The 26405-nt window shown below is 32.3% G+C and overlaps 1 protein-coding gene and 1 pseudogene across 1 annotated transcript; both read right to left on the bottom strand.

Moving 5' to 3' along the window:
* Nucleotides 1–6147: 6147 nt before the first annotated feature.
* On the bottom strand, nucleotides 6148–6693 carry LOC112792160 (PHD finger-like domain-containing protein 5A; annotated as a pseudogene).
* Nucleotides 6694–10005: 3312 nt separating this feature from the next.
* Nucleotides 10006–16936, bottom strand: LOC112792156 (non-specific phospholipase C1). Its single transcript, XM_025835277.3, has 5 exons — nucleotides 16027–16936; nucleotides 15739–15911; nucleotides 13950–14302; nucleotides 12084–12260; nucleotides 10006–10750 (listed from the first exon to the last, which is right to left on the bottom strand). The coding sequence occupies exons 1-5, from the start codon at nucleotides 16615–16617 to the stop codon at nucleotides 10428–10430; spliced, it is 1617 nt and encodes a 538-aa protein (XP_025691062.1). The 5' UTR covers nucleotides 16618–16936; the 3' UTR covers nucleotides 10006–10427.
* Nucleotides 16937–26405: the final 9469 nt, after the last annotated feature.

Genomic DNA, 26405 nt, shown 5'->3' with positions numbered 1-26405 from the left:
AAATTAAATAAATATAATAATGATCAAAATAAATAATTTAAAAAATATTTACCGAAATAAATATTCTTCTCTTATCTCGTTTATACTGTAAAAGAGATAAGATATTATTCATATATGTAAAATTAATCTAAATTTTTTTATTGAATTATTAATATTATTAATATTTTTTATTATTTTTAATTTTTTTTTAAAAAATACATGTATTTCGTTTACACTGTAATGAGATATACATGTGTCATATCCACAAGATACATACAAAATTATTTCGTTTAGTAAACGAAATAAAAAAATATTTATTTTGATAAATATTTTTTAAATTATTTATTTCAATAATTATTACATTTATTTAATTTATAAAAATAAAAAATCCCACGCATATCTCCTTTTCAGCTTTCTTCTTTAACTGTTTTCATTTCAAGCATTTGAGTTAGCCTTGGAAACATAAAAATATTAATGTAAAAAGGGTTACTGAAAATGCTGAAACTCAAAACATGTCTTGCATAGAACATGTGTAAATGTGTAATGTATAAGCATTGAAGACTCATAACTGACTAATAGGGCACTTGGTATTTTCTGCACTTGAACGTCATGCTTCACAAAGCACACCCGCGTTTCTTTCCAACTTTTATGGTAACCACTATGCTTTTTATCTTCTCAATTCGCGCAATTTATTTGACCCAAAATATGCACTATATAAAGGAATGAAAATAATTTATTATATATAAGAGTTTTTTATATGATTCTTAATACTTTTGCTATAAGAATCATTTTTTGGTCTTTCATATATAAATAGTCAAAATTAATTTTTAAATTATTAAATCAAATTAATTATAATTAATTAATTTAACTAGATATTTAATATCTTACAATTAATATAATTTAATTTTAAAAATATTTTTTATAAGTTATACTTTGTTCTGTATATTTAATTTTTAATAATTTTTTATTTATGAATATATTATTTTTTATTTTAATATATATGATGAATATTTAATTTTATAATTTTAGATTATTATATAAATATAATTAATATGATCTTATTTCTATTATTTGAATATCAATAATTTTTCTATGAATTTTTTATTGCATAATTTACTTCGACAAAACATAATAAAATTTGATTTATGAAAATTTAAATTTAAGAATTTACTATAATTAAGCTTAAATTCTAATTTATTTTGTCATATTATATAAATATTAAATTCTTTGATTAAACACTTATTTGATTACGATATAATATTATATATAACTTTCATATTGACAATTAATTTTCATTTGTCACACAAGTATTATATTTTAGGTAACTATATATCTTTTTGTTATTTTAAAAATTATTATATATTTTTAGGATTATTTAATTATGTTTATTTTTTAAAAAAGAATGTCATTATTGAAAAGCAATTAATGTTTGTGACAGTTTAAAATTAAAATAATAAAAAATATAAGATATTGATATTCTAAATTTTTTAAGTATAAATCTTGAAGTAAATATATATGATTATGATTAATGATCATAATTGGAGGCCTTTATTTTATTTCAATTCTTTTAGAACATATTTGTCTTACTTAAATTTTATTTTTTTTAATTGTTATTTTTTTTGGTATACTTAAATCTCATCAGTTTATATCAATTAAAATTTATGATTTGAAAAAAATAGATAAATGTCTATAAAATTAAACAAAAAATATTTTTTTAATAAAAAATTATATCGCTTTAATTTTTTTTCTGTATCATATCTTATATTTTTACTATAATTAAAAGTTTTACAGATACAACAAATTAACTGTTACATTATTAAATGTATTATTAGAGATAAATTATTAAAAAATATATAATACTTAGTTAATTATCATAATCACATTTAAATATATCTAAGTTATTTTTATATATATAATAAAAGTGATATGCTTAAAAAATATTTGTATATAGTTTATTAACAAATATATGTGATATTTATCATAATTTTTTTAATAAAAATATTATTGTATTAAAGTGATGTATTTTAAAGGTGTAGTGATTTTTATTTAAAAAAAATAGTAAATACTATTTTAATTTTATTTTTAATATTTAATTTTAATTTTACTTTTGACGTGTCAATATGTTTTAGTTATACCACTAAGGTGAATAACATTAATTATAACTAATTAATTATATTAATTATTTAATTTGATCAAGATAAATATTAAATTATTTAATAAATAATAAATAAAAAATAAAATAAATAAATTTAATTTAAATTATTTTTTTATTATTTTATATATATGAATCAGAATGTGATTTTATGTATTTTGATTAATAATTTTTTAAAAAATTATTGTTTTATTTATTAATATTTTAAATTTTCTATAATATTTTCATAAAATTAGGTTTTTTTCATAATATTTTTCTTAAAATTTTTTAATAAAAATATATCTTAATCTTTGTCTTTCATTTTTTATATTCATGAATTATACTAAATTTTTTTTATATATATTGTCTTTTTTTGTTTTCTTTTACTTCTTTTAATTTTTTTACCTTATTTTTAATTGTTTATTTTACTTTTACTCCTCATTCATTTATTGTATTTTACTTCATCTTAGTCTTAATTTTATGGTTATTTTTTAATTATATAAAATTGAATTATTTTTTTAAATATGCTTAAATATGTTATTTATTATATACAACTATTAGGATAAACAAATAAATATATATTGAATATATAATTTTATTTTGATTTAAATTAAAAATTGAATGAATTATCAGAAAAATATCAACTAATTTTATTTTTAATTTTTCTATAATTTCATTTAAAGGTAAAAGTCTCTTTATGTAATTTAAAGATATTAATCATAGACTATGAATAAATTTCGAAAGTTTTTTAGATTTATCAATATTTAAGTTGTCTATACATCACTTCTCAAAATATTATAATTTCACGAGCTATAATACGTGATATTAGTTATTGTTATATATATGAAAAATGTATTCATTTAGAGCTTATTCATTTATCTTTGATTAATATTATTATAACAAGGATACACGTGACTGTATGAGAATGATATAATCTAGACTTTGGTTATCTGAAAATTTACTGAGTGGTTGGAATAGCTCTATGTAACGAACCAACGAATGCTAGCAATAGTAGGCATGATGAAAAAATCAGCCAAAACGAATATTCGCGAGAATTACCGTGATTTAGGACTTGACGAGGACCCGTAAAATTTCCACGACCCGTCCACGTGAAATGGATGGGAACAGAGACATAAGTACCCTCCCCATAAGACCCATTAAATCCACGTGAATATAAAATTACTAATTTATACTCACATAAATCTATTTTTTAAATTTATTAACCCTAATTTTTGCTTCCAATTTCAATCCTTTCTTTTCCTTCCATATTCACTTTCTGTGCCTATCAAGTTCATCATTATGTCGCCAAGTATCGCCTAAAAAATCATTATGTGGAATATGTTTAATTTATATTTTTTTCTTAAAATGTTATTTTCAAGATGAATATGTTATGAGTTGTGTTGAATCATACTGAATTAATTATTTTATAATTATTATATTATGTTTTTTTATTAAATTTTTTCAAAAGTTTTAACGAATATCTATAGATACTTAAAAGGGATCTGCGCTTTTTAAGGAGATAATTAAACACGAATTTGCAAAGATGGAGAAAAAATGGGGGCATTTTTTTAAAAATAGAGTACCCATTACTATACCTAATTAACAACTGAAATTCAATTTAAGCCGATTTGAGACAGCACACGTAGGCTTCATCTGCATTGCGCTTTAAGAAAAGGGGTTCGTCACGCTCCCTTAAGTACCCATTATTATAGCTAACTAGCAATTGAGATTCAATCTGAACTAATTTGAGACGGGACACGTAAACTTCATCTGTATTGGGCATTAAAGTAATGAATTTAAGTCGGATTTAGGACCTTAACAATGGACTTAGGTTGATCTTACTTGTTTTGAGGTCTTATTGGGTCTAAGTATATTTTTGATTAATATTTTGAGTTATTGTTGTATAAACACTATATTATTAAATATTATAACATTCAGTATATGAAAAAGTTAGATACATTTACAAAAAAATTTTAATTCAAATTAAAAAAATTTTAATTATTCTTTTTGTCTTTTAGTTTTAAATATTATTCACTAATGTAATAAAAAAAATAAAAATAACAATAATTACTCATATAAATAAAATAAATAAAATAAATAATTTTAATATATACATGACACTACATATATCAATGATTATTATATATAAAAGTAATTTTTTTATTTTTTATAAAGACTATTTATATGATTTATTGCATAATTGTTCTTCTCTTAATATTTAATGAATTTAAGATACAAGATATTATTTATATTATTTAACATACAAAATAAGTAAATTAAGTCATCATCTAAGACAATAAGTATAATAGTACAAATACTTACTTACATATTAGTATTAAAAATATATAAATAGTATAAACTGGTATTTTTTACTAAAAAAAGAATAATAAAGGTTATTAATTAAGTTAGTTACATAATAAAAAAAAATTATGAATAACTTTTTAAATAATAATAAAAATAATATCACTATTTTTATAAATTACAAAATTTATAAAAAAAATTAGACAATAAATCAATCCTCAATAAATTATACATTAGTCTGTCAAAAAAATAAATAATTAATATATTAGATATTATTATTTACATATTAATATATATTATTAATTATTAATTTATAATTAATTTTTAACCAAATTTTGGTAATTAAAATTTAAAATGATTGAAATCATTAAATGTTGAATATTTTGCACCTAATCAATTTTATTTTTGTTATTGAAATTAAAAAAAAAGATGAATTTTTAGCTAATTTTGAATTCAAATTTAAATTTGAGTAAGAAAATAAAAAAATTATTTTGGCTTTTATGTTATTAATTTGAATTAATTTTAAGATAAAAAATTACTTTGTACATCATATTGTAAGATAGTGTGATCATTTACTATTTTTTAATGGCAAATATTGTCAAATAACAGTGTAAGAAATTAGAAGAAAATGTATTTACTATTTTAGAAAATACTAATTTATTTTTCAATAAAATAAAGAGTAATATTACACATCCACGTCTTTTTATGAACTAAGTCCAACCAAGTTAAACAATAAGACTTAAAATAATGCTAGTCATAACTAATTTTTGTGATGTTTGACCAACTTGATTAGACTAGGTTAACAAAAAAATTTGGATGTGTAGCATTATTCTAAAATAAGTTATATATTGAATAATAAAAGTTATTATTGGTTTTTTTTACACTAACTAATACTCAACGATGGTGTTTCGATAATATTACCAAAAAATATTAATCAGTCTAATAGCTTTTATAATGACGTAAGTTTATAAATTTGAAAAATTGAAAATCATGTCATAAAATGTGAAGTTTTAACATGTAACAATGCCGATTATAATGTTTGTCTTAAAAAATGAATATGATATCAACAAATAAAATTGTCCTAGGTAAATTTTAACAAAGACAAATTTCTATAAGTATTGCTATCAATGAGAAATTGTTTTACTTTGAAGACAAATACTATTATTTTCACGATATTTCCTAACTTGACAAATTGATTATTAATATTGATGCTCCATTTATTAAGGATTCGCCACTAGCTAATAATAGATTGCTATACATAAGACGAAATTCAAACTCCTATAATTACTCAAACGAATGAAATGACCACTCAACCAATCCAAATTAATTAAGACAAATATTAATTATTTTTAATATTTTTAAATTATAAAATATTTATAATAATAATTAATATATATTGTTTAATTTTTTCAATACAAAATTTTATATAATTTTATGTTTATTATCCCGTGCAGTGCACGGAATTAGTAAAAAGATAACTCAAGAGTTTTCAAATCTCAAAACAAAGAATTTGTTCTTAAAATTCCTTGAGGATTCAATGCAAGTACTTAATTTTGACCTTCTTTCTTTGAGTATCAATCCCATGATGAGACAATAACACTGCAATATTAAAAGGCATACTACTATTACTAACAAATTAAACAATAAATAGTGTTCTTAACAGCACAAATACTATTTTTCTTAATCCATTTATCAAATAATCTTTTCCTCAAAATTGCACACAATTCACAGCATAGTACCTGAACTTGTTCAAATCATTCCATTAATTGCATGATCCTTAGTAAACAAGTCATGCACTTACATCACCAACAATTGCATAAGAAAATATAGTTTTATGCTCAAAGTCTCAACTGCAACGGTTCTAATATGATATCTCAGGAAGTACATACAAAACAGTTTTAGATAGATTAAAATATCTCACTCTTACACCTTCATCATCTTTTCTTAAAACCATACTTCTTGCTTTCATAGAATAAATCGGTTTTGGCACTCCCTAAATTAACAATTTTGGGGCAACCATTCCTATCTTTCTCCTGCTGTGTGCATTCCTTGCAGTAGTAAGCATCAGATATTCCCACCCCTCCACATATGACGCAGCGGCCCTGAAATGAGTCATAGTTGCATTCGTCACAAACCCGGACAAGTGTACAAGGACGCACGTAAGAGTCGCAAATCACACACTTGCCATCGCATTTCTCACAAAGTCATCCAGTGACAATTCCTGACTGCTTTCAGCACATAATCAAATCAGGATGATGCTTGGCCATATTCTCAACACACTGCTAGATGGCGAGTATATAGATAACCTCTAACCAAACTGCAATTTGAATAACATGAAAAGGAGCTCAGTAAAATACTATTAACACTTGCAAAACAAGGTAAAATACCAAATCTACAAGCAAAATTTTGGGATAGCTTCATTGTTGAGATGAGTAAATTAGCAATTTCTAATCAAATGCCAACAAAGTATGCAAAATGCATTAGGCAATAAAATCGTGAACATATTCAAATCATAGGCTCAAATGGTTTCTTCCTTAGACTGGATACAACAAGGTCTTGTAAGTGGAAAATGCATGAGAACAGTCAATAATCACAATAGATAACTGATTACCAGAAAGGAATATATATATACATATATAAAACTTCCATTTTATCTAGCTGACATCCCGGAAAAATAAAGTGACAGGTCAAGTATCCATTAGTATTACTATTAAACGAGTTGCCTGTACATCGCTGGAAGTAACAAATATACCAGCTCAATTATTTATAGACACCACAGTATACAACTTTGCAACTTAATCATTAGATTAATATCACAAGAACATATGAAGTGCGAGGAGTCAGAACTAATGTCTCAGGCCTAGCAAGCTGAGAGCCTGAGAAGCATTAATACCAAAGCTTATGAACTACTTAGTTTTGTTTCACAATAAAATATTTATGCAAAACAATGACTTATTATTAAACCATATATATAACACAGGTCAAATCCTACATGAAACAAAGGTAGAATCAGAATAATGATGGATACAGCATTAAGTAGTTCAATTTATGGTTTGAATTTGAATTTCTCAAATTTAAATATCATCATAAGAGGATTAAGCAAAAATAAACAAAATCGCATTGAACTTAAGTTCTCTGCAACCCAAATCTTTTACATTCAAATTCATAAATCCGGATCATCATCTATCATTATTGTGATTGAAATGATGATGTTGCCATGGTTGATATTATAAATTGAATAAATTCTCTAAGCTATGAGCCCATGACAACAACAAAGAAAACCCAACCATATTTTCAAAAATAAGTCCTAATACAGCGTAATTACTCTAAAGCCCCCTTAATACTGAAAATCACAATTAAACCAGTACACACCACTAACAGCTGCAACACCGAAAAAACCCGAACCTATACAATTTTCACTTTGTTTCAACGTAAAAGCATCAAATTTGAATTTTCTTTCTTTATTCATGTAAATTAAACAAAAAAATTAAATAAAAGAAATGCTAACAACATACATGACGAACTGCTTAATCCAGAGATCAAGCTTGAACAAAAATCACTATGCTGAAACAAATGAACATGAACATGAAAAATTGAAAATCTTGCCGTGCAACACATAAGAAAAAGCGGTGTTGAGCTAACCTGTGCTGAGAACTGAGAAGTGAAGGCTTGAAAACGGTGTCGCTTAACAGGAATGGAGAAAAGAATTGTGTTGCAAAAAAGAGAATGGTGAGAACAAAAATAGTGTGTGAAAAAGAAAGGAAAAATGCGAGAAAAATCGAGACCTGTCCATGAGATGGGCCATGCCTGAAAATGTTGAATTGGGCTAAGCCCACTAACTTCTGAACCTTTTTATTATTATTTTACCTGTCTTTAGCTAAATAATACAGACCATGACAAAAAAAAACCTAAATAATACAGAGGAGGCGTGGATGAACTTTCCAAACGTGGGAAGCGGCGAGGAGAACCTGGAACCACCGGGGATTACGCGGAGGTGGACTGCGCGCCGGCTCAACAGAATTTGATACAACATAGAATCGGAGAGAGCAGAAGCAAACCGAAGCTCGAGAAGGCCATGGAGAGGGGACGGTCTCGTCGGAGATGCGCGGCAGAGCTTCGGTAGGAATAGAAGAGACTTTCCGGCGGAGTTTGCACCGAACCGGAACGGGATTAAGTTGTATGTAGGCAATAGACGTGGGTGGCCAGGGTTCGAGCTTGAATCGGCAGCAAAGGAGGAACGGCGGACTACGGGAACTGATTGCAAATGATATCCGGGTCGGGTGGGTGCTGGGTGGTCCGTCCGTTTGTAGTGCTCTGGGCCCTTGTTGGCCAGGCACCGTCCAAAAAAAAGATAAATAATTCAAAGTTTTTGGTAAAATATAGGATATTGAGAAGATTTTTGGTGAAATTTTTATTTTTAAAATATTTCTTTCATATATGTATTTATATTCTAATATGTATTTTATACTGGTGGTTAATTTTGATGATTGATTTTAGTGTACACATAACATAATCTTTTTAAATTAATGGAATAAAATTTCAAAGAAATTACACCATAATGTTCAAGATTACCACATATTCTGCTTTCTAAACTCTCAATAGATACCAAAATTACCACCCTTTCGGATTACTAGAATTAGCTTTCTACCAGCATAAAAGTTTACATCATCATACAGCCCAATTGCCATAATAGAGTTAGAGTCTACTATTTTACATCAATAGCTTTCATATTGTTGGTTGAAACCGGAAGTTCCTACAGGTAGCGTTTGTTTTGAGGTATTAGGACAGAGACCGAGAGACTGATACTCATTATCATGTTTGTTGGGTCAGAGACTGGTACTAAAATTTCTGTCTCTGTCCCCAAAATTTCAGTATTTCAGTACCTCCAAAAAATGGGACACAGGGGACTGAAATTTTTAGAGACGGATATTGAAATTTTAATAACATTTCATACCTAAAATACCCTCATTTCAATTAATTAATTCCAATTTTACCATTTGTACAAATTAAATTAGAGCTTCATTCTTGTTTCAATTTCTGTCTCCTACTTTGTACTAAACAGAATACTGAAATTTATTTCAATCTCTGTCTCTAAGTCTTTGTCTCTCAGTATCAGTCTTTCAGTCTCTGTCTCTCTACCAAACGCTACCATAGAGTATAGACTTCATGAGTTCGTGGACCAGCATTTGTAATTATACCACGAAGCCTTGACAGTATGTGTATAATCCCCTCTTCTCCCTTTACAGTAGCTAGTTAAGGTTGCATCCATAGCTGGCACCTGAGTTCATGTGACCTTTGCTTTCTTGCAAGTCCTCCTATACATTTCAGGCTTCGATAGGCCACTGCAGTCGGAAGCCAAAAGCGCAGATATTTTAGTTCTTGCAAGGATTGCAAATTGTCTGTTGTTATTACGATTTCATTTCTCTTGCTCAACAATATAATTTCTTCAGTACTATAAGTTTTTTTTTTTAATATAATTTTCATTAGGCATTTTATTAGCATGCATAATTCTATTCATATAATTGGATAGAAGCCCGTGCAATGTATCACAAACTTAAGCCCTATAAGAATAACAAAATTAAATATATCACAAATTTAGCATAAACAATAAGCTCCTCTAACATTAAAGCTTCATATAAATTTATAACACTACGCACAGTACATAATGTTTTTGCTTAGTAAGTTATAATTCTAGCCACTACAATATATTCCTAGAAATTTTATCTCCAGCCTTACCTAGGAACCACATAGTATAAATTTAAGATTTCGTTCACAGTAATGTTCCTTCAATTCAAGAACAATCAACCATCAAAGTGATTAATAGGGCCAATAACTGATTGTTCATATTGAGCATCATTAATCAGTTAACTAGTCAATGTTCTTAAATAGAAAATCACTTTCAGAACCCATTTTTGCATCCCCCCTTCTCCCCAAAAACCCTTTCCTAAATTTAACATGGAATCTAAAACCTAACATATTTTAATACATATATTTACAGCTGATTTTGTGAAAAGAATCAGTAAGATTCCAAACCACCGTGGTGAGCTTCCACAGGAACTCTGCTAGTGAGTGAAGGCCTCATTGTGACAATGGCTGATTCATTAGCTCCAGCTTTGAGAGCAGCTTTTCCAGCCTCAAGGAACCTCTTCACTGCATCTTCTGCATACTTGTTAGCTTCTCTCACTGTCATAGTCTTGCCAATGTTTGGATAAGAGTTGAGTACATGGTCACCATTGAGCTGAGATGCAAGCTGGATCAGTTCCACTTGGAACTCTGAGAGACTTGTGTCTTCCCTTGCTCCGAATGGCCTTAGATCACTACTCACATCCGCAAGTGTCTCTGCAAGTAGAAGACAACAATACAAATAGTGTTAATAAAAACCTTGAAATTTGGATATCAAGAATATGACTAGTTTCAAAAGGAACTAGGATATGGATGATGACAAAACAACAGCCATAAACGGCAATACCAAATAATTTATGTACTTCCAATATTCCCAACAAGTGAGGTCAGTAGACATAAAACACGGAAAATATTTGACTCGCTACCCCCCACAACCACCGTCGGTCTGCCGCCAGGTCGACTTGTTGTCAGAAGTCCACATTGGTCCCGACGAGGGTAAAATGTCCATTTATCATATACTTTTTTTTATCTGATTTGCTATACACAAAAGTAAAAAAAACTGGAGATATTTAAAAAAAAAAAACTGGAGATATTAGACTTTTTCGTTGTCTCCGACTCTTGATATGATTTTCTGTTGAGACAGCCCAATATTTGTATTATATGTTTTGGATTATTGTATGTAAAGCTGCACCATTTGCTCTTCACAATACTTACAAAACCACTTCTGAGCTAGAGCCAAAAGCGGAAACTTACTCATTTAATATTGCCATTAGTGCAAAAAGACAAACAGGAAGTTTCCAGGACTGGATTTAGAAATCGCTGGTATTGCCTTAATGCCTCTTCATAACACATTAGAGACTCTGTTGGAAGAAAAAGCTGTTTGTCCATTGCAAGCCTAAAACCTAAGATTGTCTATGGTTAGTGTCTAGTGTCTACGTCTACCAGAGACATGAATGCGGTGGTACCCGTCCGCCATTTATTTGTTGAGATAGACTTTTTATGGACATAGGAGCACACAAGTGGATGCATACATGTCTTCAATGTTCTTTTCAAAATGGTGAGATGCAAAAACCGGATATGAGACACAAATGTTTATTACAATTTTGTCCCTAAAAAATTCTAAATTGCATTTCTACCCTCATCATCACCAACACCTACTACATTTTCCTTCCTTTTCATTCCTCCATGATGCTGCTTCCTCCTCCACCACCATCACCATCCAGCTATCACTCTTGTGTCTCTATGTTTGTGTCCTATCTGTCTCCCCCCACTAACCATAACCAAACACAACCTAACTAACCCACCCACCAGCAAAAGAACAAGATCAAGGAGGGCTAATAAGATATTCATCATATTCACACAAAATGGACAAGTATCTTGAGCCCATCAAAATGTTGCTTTAATGAGTAGTCCAGACTATAACTAGTTACAGATTAATTTTACTACCACTACAGTCCAGACTATAACTAGTTACAGATTAATTTTACTACCACTACAGTGTACCAAGTTCACTGTGTAGGATGAAACAATAAAAAAGGCAGAGACAAACCTGGACAATCATCACGATAAGTATCTCGAATGTTGAAGTATTTTTCAAAGGTACCAGCCCAGGCATCTCTTTTTGTTAAAAAATTGGAGTTCAAATTGAAAAGCTTCTTTACTGTGGCAGGAACAGATGAATGTTCATATTGAGATGTTGGTGTTGGCCCATCAGGTTCATGAATCACTGCCAAACAATTAAGTGTCAGCTTATGCTTAAAAACTCCCCTAAACAAGAGTTAAACTTGTCAAAACAATTAAAACTTGGGTTACAAGGCACAGCTTATGACTATCCAAGTACAGTTATTGCATCAACAGAAAAGTGGTTTGATAGATCCAACCTTTTGGAAGGATAAGGATCTAAACTAATTAATTAGTATACACAAAGAAGACCAAAATTAGTTCTCAGCACCACATGTCAGAAGCACATAGAAGTATAAAATTCAGTACATAATTTCAAAGTAATGCAAAATTTTCCCATCAACTGTAAAGTGACTAGATTCACGCAACAGTAGAAATTCTGTATGTCAAAACTCTTTAGATCTGCCAACACACCATATAATTATAAATCCTATGCAAAGGCCCAAAATGACTTAAACCAAAGCAAGTACATAGTCCCATATAAGTAATAAAATACTTGTGTCTACAAAAATACAATCATCAAAGAGAGAAAACTAGTCAATTGTACAATTTGATGCAAAAGTATGTTTCAGCCAAGTCTAAGGTACATAGAATTAACCCAACTAAATAATTATGTCTACAGCCACCATCATTAACCAGATAAACCTAAAAATTTGTACAGCTTCAAGCAGAAGTATAATTGAACCAAGTCTAAAGGTACATAGAGGTAGAACAATGCCAAACAAATAGTTATATCTACAAAATACCATCATCAAACAGATAAACCTAAACATCTGTACACCATGAAAAGTATAGATCAAGCTGTCCCTAAGGTACAAAGAAATATCCCATTCTACATTGGATTTTCCATACTAACAATTAAAAAATAAATTGGTGACAAGCCAAAGTCACTAAAGTCAAATGCAGCAAAGGCAAAAAACTTTCAACGTACTCCACTCCAGAAAAACAAAAACCGGGAGATATTAAAAAAAATGAAAGCTGAAAATTTGCACACTATTCATTCCTTCACCTAATAGTCTAATACCACTACCATAATTCTTTTTATTTACTTCATCAACACCATCATCAGTCATCACCATATGCAATTATTTAAAGAAATAAAACAAAGATAAAGCTAAACAAACAAACAGAAAAGGCCAAATGGGCCAACTTGTCCCACTCGGTACAAATCCGTCTAACTTGTGAGTTATCCGACCCGAGCCAAAACTACCCACTTCTAAACAAGCCATGTTTTTATAATTTTATTGAACTCGCCCACTCTTTCAAGTCGAAGTCGGCAGAGCTGGCGAATTGGTTCCGACTCATTTTACCAGCTGACATGATTTTTTGCAGAGATCAGGCTCATTAACAGTCATTACGATTCAATTCAATTTAATCCATCCAAACCAATTAAGTCACTGGATGACATTAATGGTGTGTTTGTTTCAGTTTTTTAAAGGGGGAAAAATCTTTTTCCATATATTTCTCAGAAAAATTAAAAATATAAAAATCTAAAACAAAATTGTTTTCTACTTCATAGCATAAGTTTTCAAGAACAGCTTCTCAATAAATCTATTTTCAAAACTTTAGGCTTTATAGCGCAAAATTAAAACTTCATAATCACTATTTAGAAAAAGTTGAAAGAAAACATCCTAAAAATTCAGAACAACCAAAAGTAGCAATAATTGAGAAAACACCACCCCATAAAATGATGCACCAACAAAATATTCCATAATTCAGAAGTTACAAAACTGACCTGTACCCTTTTCAATCCAAGGGGAAATTAAGAAGGTAGGGACCCTGACACCCAACCTATTAAAGCGGAAGTAATAAGGGTCAGGCCCAATGATCCCATCAGGGTTAGGGACACCTTCCACAGGGGTAGGCACATGGTCATAGAACCCTCCATGCTCATCATATGTGATCAGAATTGCCATCTCCTTCCACTGAGGGCTCTTCCTGAGGATCTCATACACCTCCTTCACGAACCTCTGTCCCTCTGCCACATCATGCGAAGGGTGGTCATCGTTTGCTGGGGAAAGCTTAACGTCAAAGTACCTCTGCTCCACCACCACATAATTTGGAAGCTTCCCCTTCTTAGCATGGGACCTAGAGCATATTTTGCAATAAATTGTTTAGGAACATGTATTCTTTCCAAAAAATAAAATATATTATTTGGAAAAAAAATAAGTTTTTTATACAAATTTTCATAAGCGTAAAATATTTCAACAGTATTTTCTAATAGAAATCATAAAAATCATGTCAAGATGAGCAATTACATACAGAGAGACCCTATTGACAATTTTCTTGATTTTTACTAGATAATGGTGCAAATTATATTAATTTTTTTAAGAATAATTTCATGCACATCTAGTAAAATATTCACAATTTTAATTTTAAAAATGAAAATGACACAAAAAATTATTAAACCTATTAAATGACACACTAGTGCATGTAGAGCTAAAAATATATTTTTACGGTTTTAACTTCTTATGAAAATAATTTATTGTAATTAATCTATTTATCTATTTTATAAGAATAATATTAATTCTATAAGAATTTAGGATATATTATTTTTTTAATTCTTGAAAAACAATTTATTTCCTAAATCTGTTTACCTTAAAATTTTTTGACCAAATAAGCATTATATATATATATATATATATATATATATATATATATATATATATATATATATAAAGAATACCTTACTTTTTATTATTCAAAACTTTAGTTTTTCTTTTCAATATATATAATACATTAATAATAACACATGAATTGGGAAAATCTTACTCCTCCAAATAATATAACATGAATAAAATTAAACCGTCCTTCCTCTTGTTTCCTAGTAAATCAAACTTGTGAAAATTTATTATTCGAGGAATATTTTAAAATAAAAAAGACAATAAAATAATGAATTGTTTCAAATCTAAAATAAATTACTTTTTTTAATAATCAATAATAATATTAATATCGATATACAAATCTGGATCTTCTATGAAAAAAATTATGGAGTTACTCTTTTATGCATTGCCAATGTAAAAATATTTATTGCAGTTGAATCTTGAGTTTGTACTAGTCTCACTATCACAAACTCACAGTTCAATTTCAACTACTATCGAGTAAATAGCTTATAATCAAAGACTCCTCAGCTCAATAATTTTTTGGGGAAAAAATCAAATATTTTTCAAAGTTAATTTCTTACAATCCTTAAAATAGTATATCATGCTAACAATTAACAAATATACCTAAAAATATTTCTAACACTTTAATAAAGAAAATCAAGCATTTTAAGCTCTATATTTAATAAATTTAAGATGAATTTAAGAAATACAATAAATTTTCTTCAAGAAAATAAATGTTTATTATAAGAAAATGTCTCGGAAAGTCCATTTTTTAAAGTAAAAAATATATCATTTTACTTTTTTATCCACTGTGAAAAAAACGATTTTTTCTCCCCAAAATAAGAAACCGTACCAAAAACAAGGAACAAACTTTCCTACTTCAAAATTAAACCCTAACGAATGAGTAAAAACATCACTCACTTGAATTTCAAGGCGTAGCTATGGAAATTGACAACGTTCTTGATCTTCCTGAGCGACTTGAAGAACAGAGTGGCGGGAATATTCTGGTAGTAAATTCCAAACGTGAGTCCGTTATCGTTCAGCGAATCGAAGATTGTCCTCTGCGGGAACCCTTCAATAAGGTCCTTCCTCACCTACGTTACACAAATACGAATACGAGTATTGAATACCATACGGTATTGTTTTAATTTAAATAGAAATGGAAATTTTATGAAAAAAGAAAAAAAATAGTGTATTATATTTGCTCACATTGCTCATGGCACCGTGCGAGGTTGCAGAGTGAACGTAGAACCGATTCGGCTGAGTCGACGCGGGAACCGACGCAAACCACTTGTCGAAAACGCCGAACTCGTTCGCCAACTCAGTGTAAATCGGAAGCCGCTCCGGCTTGAACCCGCTCATAACGGTTCTCGACATTCCTTTGAGCTGGTTCTCTGCTTGTTGCGCGAAACCGTTCATTGGTGCGGGGTTTGCTGACGTGTCATTTGAGCCGAAGATTTGTTCACGAATCGCTTGGAAGGAGTGACCAGGATCCGAATCGATGAAGATTGCGTCGTCGGTGACGGGAATTGAAGGTGAGGAGAGGTCGTTGGCGGTTATGCGGTTCGATTCGGTTCCAGTTAGACCGTCGATATCGGGTCGGGTCTTCTTGAGCCACCCGAGGACGTGGTCGAAGGAGCGGTTCTCCATGACGAGGACCACCACGGTCTTGATTGGGCCGTTGATTGTGTGGGTTTTTTTGCGGTGGAGGTTGGCGGTGGTGGTGGCTGAGATGGGAGACAGGAGGAGGAAGAGAAGGAGGAGGGTGGGGAGGGGGAAAGGGGATCGCCGGAGATTCATCTCTCCGGTGACCGGTGATTGTTCTGTTTTTTCCCTTTTTTCACCTGTGAATGGTTTAAGGGGTAAAATTGGGAATTCAAAAAGTTGGTATGGGTGGGTGGGTTACTTTGCTTAGTTTGGTTTGGTTTTTTTGAGGGATATATAAAGAGGAGCACAAAAGAATACGGTATATGCTTTTAAAACAAGATAATTTTTTTGTTTTTGGCTTTTGTGTTTGGAAATTAATTAAGGTTTTGTTAATTTGTTTATGTTTTGCATCTTTCTCCGAAACACCCAAATTTTATGTAAGGATCTATGTAGGTATGTTACTTATTCCAAACAAATTCTGTGTATCTTGAATCCGTATTTTATAAGTGTTTTTAGGACTATCCTCATTATTATATCCGTTTTCTTAATAATTATTTGTTTGTCTTAAATTAATGAAATTTTCAATCAAATATTTTAATTGAGGTAACAGTACAAAGTTAAATATAAAAAAAAATTTGTGTATCTTAAATCCATTTTAGAGGCAATCTTAGGATTTTAGGATACCATAGAAACAAATGTTCTTTAATTTAATTTAATTTTGGGTAGTAATTCTTCTTCTAATATTATCATCTAATTATATATTTTTTTAAATAATTATCTAAATTTTTTGAGGTCACTTGACATAATCCTCAAATATTCATCGGCTAAAAATCGATAACTAATTTCTTGTTTCGTATGAATTTTCAAGTTAATAACTTTTTCAGTCAAATATTTTTATATGATATAATAATATATAATTAAATATCTATCTAAAATTATTTAGACTAATAATAATGTATACAGTCATACAAATTAAATACGTATTAAAACTATTGATATGAAAGTAACATATAATTATTCTTAAATGTAATAGTTCTTGATATTATAACAATATTCAAATGTTACACAGTCTAAGTGTGCATGTGTTTTATATTTCATAAAATAATTACAAAAATTAACTCTTTAGTTTTTGTTTACCAAGTCAAGTTTTTGAGTTCCGTGGAGGTTATAACTCCACGCCCAAAACGTTACTGACAAGAATTTTGTGAAGATTTGTTTCCATGTAAATAAACTTTTCAACATGTAGGCCATCAATCTATTTCATGGGTGAGGGTCCCTTTCCACAAAAAATTGACGTCTTATGATTTCATAAACAAGGTTTTTTACATGTATAAAAAAAATTACTAATAAATTATTAAATAAAAAATATATTTGGTTCTATAAATGAAATTATTATTTTTTTATAAAATTTATAAAATAAAAGGCAAAGTATTAAATTATTCCCTACGTTTGGATGTAATCTTGTGTTGGTCCTTAAGGTTTAAAGTGTCATATTTGAATAAAAAAAAATTCATTTAGCTTCAATTTAAGTCTCACTGTGAGGTCAAAGTTAAATAATTAACGAAATATCTTACATGACAGCAGTATAAGAAACCGAATATTTTTCTCACGGAAAAACCGAATCGCCTCCGATCCACTGAGCACAATCATCGTCGTCGCTACTGTGCTGGGTTGTTGACTGCGTTGTCTCCGTTAAGGTAAGGGTTTGGAAAAGAAAAAAGATCAATTTTATGTTCTCTGTTATTTCTTCAGTTCTCTGAGTCCATCTTTTTTAGCCGTTAAATATGGTGTTGTTTGTTGTTTTTGTTAGGACATGTGTGTTTATTTATCTATATTGTGTTGATTTTGCACTCCTCCACTTTGTTGTTATTGCTGCCAAGTTCTCCCCTATTTAAGAATTAAACTGCCAAGTTATCATAATTTGCATATCCTGTCTAGTATTGAAATACATTTATCTACTGTTGAAATTATTATTATCTACCCTTATTCTTGTACAATGCATTTATCTATTGTTGAAATTATTATTATCTTAATTTGCATATTCTATCTAGTGGCTAGTTAATATTTGATTTTTTTTTAATAATTTGAAATTATTTATTCCTCATTCAACCATCGGTTCATCACAAATTCTGATTGGCTTATTATCAAAATTCTTAGTATGTTACTATTATTGTTATATGAAACTAAAAACATTGTTCCAAAAACAAATTCTTATATGATAGTAAAAAATTTTTAGTGGTGCTATGTCAGTTCAAAACAATTTCTGCTACTGTCTTGTATCACAGAATTTTTTATCAGTTTAAACATTATTATTTTATTAAAAATATAAGTAAATTATATCAAGATGGTGGTGTTATAACAGTTCAAAAGCAAATTCTTTCCCAAATTCTTAACAGAGAAAAACTATAGATGTACAGTTCTTTTAAGATATTCGGAATTATAACAAGTAGGCTGTATAATTTAAAGGTTCTTATAATTTTTGACAATGTCAATCAATTAGAAGAACTAGAGGAATTGATTATAAAATCACTTGTACAAGAAATAGAGTAATTATAACTACTAGAAATGTGCATATTCTATCCGAATTTGGAGTGGATGTAATTTACAAGGAATATGCTTTCTGACCCAAGGTACTTTTCATTTGCATATCTTTTTAGAAATAATTAAAATAGTTAAGACACTTTTTAGAAATAATTAATTTTATGAGTAACTGCTTGATTTTTGCAAACTTAGTGCTTTAATCCAAATTACTTGTTCTTGATTTAGGGTAATGGGTGGGGGAGGATTTTTAATCATTTTTTTAGTACTGTATGGTTGTGAATGGTTTTAGACATTAAGTTATGGAATCCATTTTTTATCTAGATTATAAAGCATGTGGAACTAAATACAGCTTGTCATATTTTCAATCAAATCATTTAATGGAAATTGATAGTAAGTACAGAAGTAGAATTTTGAAATTTGGGTATAGAAGAGAAGGGAAGACAAGAGAAGAGAAATTTAGGGATTAGGATTTTTAAATTTGATTCAGAAACCAAATTGCCACAAAAAGTTTACTAATCCACGTCAGCTAGCCGGTACTTGGCCAGCGTGTCAGAGACGAATCCACATAAGCTTTTCGATGGTGTCTATTGACGGAAAATACTTGAAGGACGACTCTGGATCCCGGAGTGCAACTTCAAAGATGAATGTGGGTAATTGTTAACTTCAGGGATCAATTTAAGACCCGAGTGCAATTTTAGAGACCACTTTGAGACTTAACTCACATTGTCGCCATCTACATTTGAATCATCTATTTCATAGTTGCCTTCAAATTCATCTTCGCTTTAATTATTGTAACCTTCCCAATCCATGTTTCTATCGGCGTCTTCAGCCCCATAAGCCAAGTGTTCAAACTCAACATATAGCTCGATGACGGAATCTTGTGATCGACTTTCATGATATATTGAAAACATTTCTTGCATATCTACTTCATCAGTGACATACTTCGTCTCGAAGTGTATGAATCTTTCAAATACTATTACAGAATACCTGTGTAGAAAGTTGCGTGTGATCATGGTGAGAGGCATACTGAGACAGAGAAAACTGAGAGGAGAATGAAAAGTGAAACTTGCAATAATGATGAGTCACACCCATTACAACGCTAACTGCCTGATATATATAGTTAGACAATTTTAACTAACTCCTATACAACTTGACACAACTAATTATGGCTAACTAAGGAAGGGAAGTGGAAACGTAACAGACTTAACAAGCTACATAAATAGCAATTACTATAGACCACTTGTATCATGTAACACCCTCCCGTAAGCTTGGAGGATTGGGCGAGAATATGTCCAACAATCCAAGCTTAGAGTGAGCAATGAGGAAATGACCAGGTGCCAATGGTTTCGTCAAGATATCAGCAACTTGACTAGTAGTGGAAACTGGCAGTAGATGTAGCAAGCCTTCTTGCAATTTGTCTCGCACAATATGACAATCGGCCTCGATGTGTTTAATGCGTTCGTAAAAAATTGGGTTATTAACAATGTAGATGGCAGAATTGTTGTCACAATAGAGGTTGATAGACTTCATAATAGGTGCTCCCAAGTCCTTTAAAACGTAGCTTAGCCACTGAGCCTCTCTAGTTGCAAAAGCAAGTGCCCTATATTCGGCTTCAGACGATGAAGCAGCCACTGTTAGTTGTTTCTTGCTGTTCCAGCTTACAATGGATGGACCAAGATAAAAGCAGTATGTAGAGGTAGATCTCCTAGAATCAGGGCAGCCTGCCCAATCGGAATCTGAAAACCCTGTGAGATTAAGGTCTGAATTAACAGAAAAGAAGAGTCCCATAGCTGGTGACCCTTTAATGTATCTCAACACCCTATGTGTAGCTTTCATATGTTCAGTGGTGGGAGATTCCAAAAATTGACTGAGTTTTCCTATTGCATAGCTTATATCTGGCCGGGTGTTAGAAAGATAGAGTAACTTTCCAATGATTCTTCTGTATTGAGTAGAATCAGCTAGCAAGTCTCCATCACTCTTGCTTAGCTTAGCTCTGTAGTCAATGGGAGTAGAGGCAAGTTTACAATGTTCAAAATCGGTATCCTTGAGCAAGTCAAAAATATATTTTCGTTGATACAATGCAATACCTTTCTCAGATCTTGCTATTTCTAACCCAAGAAAGTACTTAAGGTCTCCTATAACCTTGATTCGAAATCTATCATGCAATACCTTTTTCACAACTTTAATTTTATTCAAATCATCCCCCGCTAACACCAAATCATCAACATACACCAATATGGCAGTGAAACCATTTGATGTAGTCTTTGTAAACAAACTGTAATTAGACTTACATTGAGTGAAGTTTAGCTCAGTGAGCACTGATTTGAGCTTGTAATTCCATTGTCTATTGGCCTGCTTTAACCCATATAGAGACTTCTCTAGTTTACACACTTGACCTGGTGTAGCATCCAATCCTTGAGGTACCCGCATGTATACCTCTTCATGAAGTTCACCATGCAAAAAAGCGGTGTTGACATCTATCTATTTGAGATGCCAACCTCTTACAGCAGCAACAACCAAAACTATCCTCAGAGTTCCTAATTTAACAACCGGGCTAAAAGTATCTTTGTAGTCAACCCCAAGAACTTGAGTGAAACCCTTAGCTACCAAACGCGCCTTGTGCCTCTCAATACTCCCATCCGGATGGTATTTCACCTTGAACACCCATTTGCAACCTATTGCCTTCTTATCAGGTGGTAAAGAAGTTAGCCTCCAAGTTTTGTTTTCATCCAGGGCTTGCAATTTAGCTTTAATGGCTTCCTGCCAGCAGGGATGAGAGACTACATCTTCATAGCATTTAGGCTCCACATTTTGGATGGCACGAGAATATGCGAGATGCATTGGAAAAAAATTTTCATATGATAGAAAATCTGAGATCGGGTATCACTGAAAACAAAGTTGGCTTCTAGATTGAGCACTATTGATAGTTTTGCATTCATAATCTTTCGAATATGCAGGAGGTTTTGAGATTCTAGTGGACCTTCTTATCACAGCATTGTCAGGCAATGTAATTTCTTGTGTGGGTAGGTTTAGATTTTTTTCTTCATTGTTTATAGATGATGTAGAATCAAAATGATCATGAATGTTAGGAGAATTTATCAAATCATCAGAATCATTGGACTCATGCAAAACATGATTTTGTTCCAAATTGTCACTATGCCATGATGCACGTGGACCTAACTGGGAATTATTAGTGCTAGAGTGAACATTGCTATTATTATTTGTGTCTAGAACCAGAATTTGTATGCTCTCTAAAAAACTGTAATCGAAGTTACCATGAGACATGTGTGCATTATGATGATTAGGTGTGGTATGTTGTATGACCTCAGAGATGTGAATATTTTGTGAATTTTTATAAGAAAAATGGTTTTCATAAAATTGTACATCTCTGGACATGAAGATCTCTCTATTTTGTAAATCAAACAATAAGTAGCCTTTTGTTCCCTCCCTAAATCTGAGGTGTAAGCATTGTCTTGCTCTCGGATCTAGCTTAGCTCTATGCCGAGTGAGACTAGTCGCATATGCCAAACAGTCGAAAACTTTGATGTTGGACAAGTCAGGTAAGGATTTGTGAAGAATTTGGTAAGGATGGTGGTTGCTTAGAAGGGTGGAGGAAATCTTATTTATCAAGTATACTGCGTGTCCAACACCATAGCTCCAAAAACTTTTTGGCAAATGCACATGTATCATGATGGTTCTTGCCACGGCCAAGATGTATTGATGCTTAGGCTCAACAATACCATTTTGTTGTGGTGTCTCAACACATGTTTTTTGCTGAATAATTCCAGATGAATCATAGAAGGAATTCATTAAAAACTCAGGGCCATTGTCTGTTCTAATTATTTTGACAACTGCATCAAATTGAGTTTTAACAAAAACAACAAAATTTTTAACTAACTGTGATGCCTCGGCCTTACTTTTCATGAAGAGAGTCCAGGTAAATCTGGAATTATCATCTACGATGGTAAAAAAATACCTTTTTTCAGTAAATGAGGGAATAGAAACTGGTCCCCAAATGTCTATATGTATGAGCTCAAATACATTTGTTGTAACAGTAGAGCTGAGAAAAAATGGCAAGCGTTTTTGCTTTCCTACATGGCATGAGTGACATGGCTCATGACTTATTTTACAATCAATGAAGTCAAATTGTTCTTTCAATGCAACTAACCTATCATGTGATAGATGACCTAATTTATCATGCCATAATTTTTCTTGAGTATTTTCCTTGAGAGCTTGCTGATTACTGCCTTTAGAAAATGTTGTGATATGAGAAAGTTGTTTGATCTCTTTGAGCAAAATGTATAAACCATCAACATTGCTAACTGCACCAATCATCTTCAAAGTGTGCAGATCCTGTATCTCATAATTTTCATCAGTAAAACTCATTTTACAATGTAATGATGCAATCACTTTTGAGAATGAGAGAAGTTTAAAATTGAAGGATGGAATGAACAATGCATTTGTCAAGTATAAATTGTCAGAAAATACAATGGTCCCATATGCAGCTAGTAGTAAGTGCACCATTTGGTAATCTGACAATTATGGGATCAATTTTAAAATAATTTTAAAAATCTGCCAAGTTATATGATACATGGTCTATTGCACCAGTATCTATAACCCATGACTTGTGTTTTTGAGTGCAAACATTTAGAGCCTTGATGTTGGATTTAAAATTCAAGACATGTACTGTTCATACCCTGGGTCGAGCTGTCCGACCCGGGATGTTTGACAGACAAAGCGACCGACCTCTTTAGGTCAGGACAACCCGACTTCTTTCTTAAGAGCTCGGCCAAGTCACCAGGAAAGCCCAAAGAAGGGCCCAAATAGAGGAACACGCCCCAAATCCTAAGGCAGCCCAAGGGATAAAGGCGGTTCCGTTGAAGATACGCTGACCTCAACTCAAAGATAAAAGATAAGATAAGATAACTAACTTATCTTATCCAAAAGGTCACATCTCACCATTATAAATACACTGGAGCACCCAGGTATAACTCACACTCTGATTCTACTCAATACCTACTTAATCCCCTTGCTAACTTAAGCATCGGAGTCCCCTGCAGGTACCCCCCACCCTTCGGTGACAAAGGATCAGCAGCACATTCAGTCCAACAAGTCGGACGCACCAGCTCCGGCCGCTATTCACCAGCCGGACACATCAGTTTCGACCAGCACAGAAGATCTCGTCCGAGATCGACCTACAATTTCAGGTAACCCTCGGAACATTGGCGCCGTTGCCAGGGAACCTGGAAGTCATCCAATCACCATGGCGGACGACCATGACAACGGCCACAATTCAGGTTTGGAGGATCGGACACCGCACAAAAATGCGGATGTCACGCTACAAAACACTCCGGAAACCAACAAAGACAAAGACTCACCAAATTTAGGGGCAATAGAAGTGCTCCTGGATCGCCTAAAACAACTGGAAAAAGAAACCCAACAACAACGGAAAATTGGAAGAGATCTCCAAAAAGAGGTGCGGCGACGTCGAGAGTTGGAAGAAAAACTACAGCAATTGGAAGCTGGTCTCAAATCAAAAGCCCCCGGACTAATCTCGAGGAAAATTCACGCAAAGACCAAGACCCATTCACCAGGGAAATCATGAAAACCAAAATTCCAAAAGACTTCAAACTCCCGGATATGACCCTGTATGACGGCACCACGGATCCCAACCACAACCTCAGCAACTTCAGAAGTAGAATGTACCTCACTGACGCCCCAGATGCTGTTCGCTGTAAGGCTTTTCCAACAACTCTCACAAAGACAGCGATCCGATGGTTCGACAACCTACCCCCGAAGAGCCCCCAGTCTACTAGGGATCAAACAAGGAGATCGGGAGAGCCTCCGCAACTACATGGAGAGATTCAACAAAACATGCATGGACATACAAAGCTTACCAACGGAGGCCGCCATCATGGGACTCATCAATGGCCTACGAGAGGGACCTTTCAGCCAATCTATATCAAAAAAGTACCCGACCTCCTTAGACGAAGAGCAGGAGCGGGCAGAAAAGTATATCAACATGGAGGAAAACGCTCGGTTAGGAGAAACCTCAAAATCGGGGGCCTCCTACCGAGACAAAGACAAGGAACCCAAAAGAAAAGAAGATCGACAAGGGGAGAAAATCAAAAAATACCATAACTACACCCCTCTCAGGGCATCCCTGGTCGAGATATACAAAGAAGTCTGCCATACGGAAAAAATCCCCCCAGCACGGCCGCTCAAAGGCAAAAGGGGAGGAGGAAACCGAAAGGAATATTGTGAATACCATCAAGTCCGAGGACACTCCACAAACGAATGCTTCGACTTAAAAAATATCATAGAAAAATTGGTGAGAGAAGGAAAATTAGATCGATTCCTGGCCACCCGAGATGATCAAAGAAAGAGACGAAGGGATGAAGATACCAAACGAACAGAACAATCACCTCGGACACCAGAAAGACATGTTCACATGATACACGGCAAATTCACAATAGGTGGGATCTCCAAATCCTCTCGCAAAAGATATCTCAAAGAAGTATATCATGTCGAAGAAGAGGAGAAAGCACTCAACATTCCGGCAATATCATTCACTAAAGAGGACGCATCCGGCATCATCACAGAACACGATAATCCCATGGTTATCACCATTATATTGGCAAACGCCAACCTACACCGCACATTAATAGACCAAGGGAGTTCTGCCGACATCTTATTCAAAACAGCCTTTGATAAACTCCGCTTGGAAGAAAAAGAACTTAAAGCATATCCAAACAGCCTGTTTGGACTAGGAGATACCCCGGTTCGACCACTTGGATACATACCACTACATACAACCTTCAGAAAAGGGGACCAATCCAGGACCCTCAAAATAGACTACATCGTAGTCAATGTAAGTTCAGCTTATAACGCTCTCATAGGACGGACAACACTCAATCAACTCGGCGCAATAGTCTCGACCCCACACCTATGTATGAAGTTCCCAACCCCAAAAGGGATAGCCACGATAAAAGCAGACCAGAAGATGGCACGTCGTTGTTATAACGAAAGCCTAAACCTCAGAGGCAAAGGAGAAGAGTTCCACACAATCAAGCTGGGCGGAGTTCACCGACGAGAAGAACTCCGTCCCCAGCCAGAAGGCGAGATAGAAAGATTCAGATCAGGGATACCTCGGAAAAAACAACCAATATCGGCACAATCCTAAAAGGAGATTTAAAAGAATTACTAATACAATTCTTGCGAGATAACGTCGATCTCTTCGCATGGAAAGCCGCAGACATGCCAGGCATAGACCCTAAGCTAATGTGTCATAAGTTGGCAGTTTATCCAGGATCTCGACCGGTGCAACAGAGACGAAGAAAACTTGGGCCAGAGTGATCCCAAGCTGTGGACGAGCAAGTACAGGCACTACTGGAAGCCGG

The sequence above is a fragment of the Arachis hypogaea genome, chromosome 1, assembly GCF_003086295.3.
Source record: "Arachis hypogaea cultivar Tifrunner chromosome 1, arahy.Tifrunner.gnm2.J5K5, whole genome shotgun sequence".
NCBI lineage: Eukaryota > Viridiplantae > Streptophyta > Magnoliopsida > Fabales > Fabaceae > Arachis > Arachis hypogaea.
The sequence above is the reverse complement of the archived record's forward strand: the minus strand, read 5'-3'. Positions and strand labels throughout refer to the sequence as shown.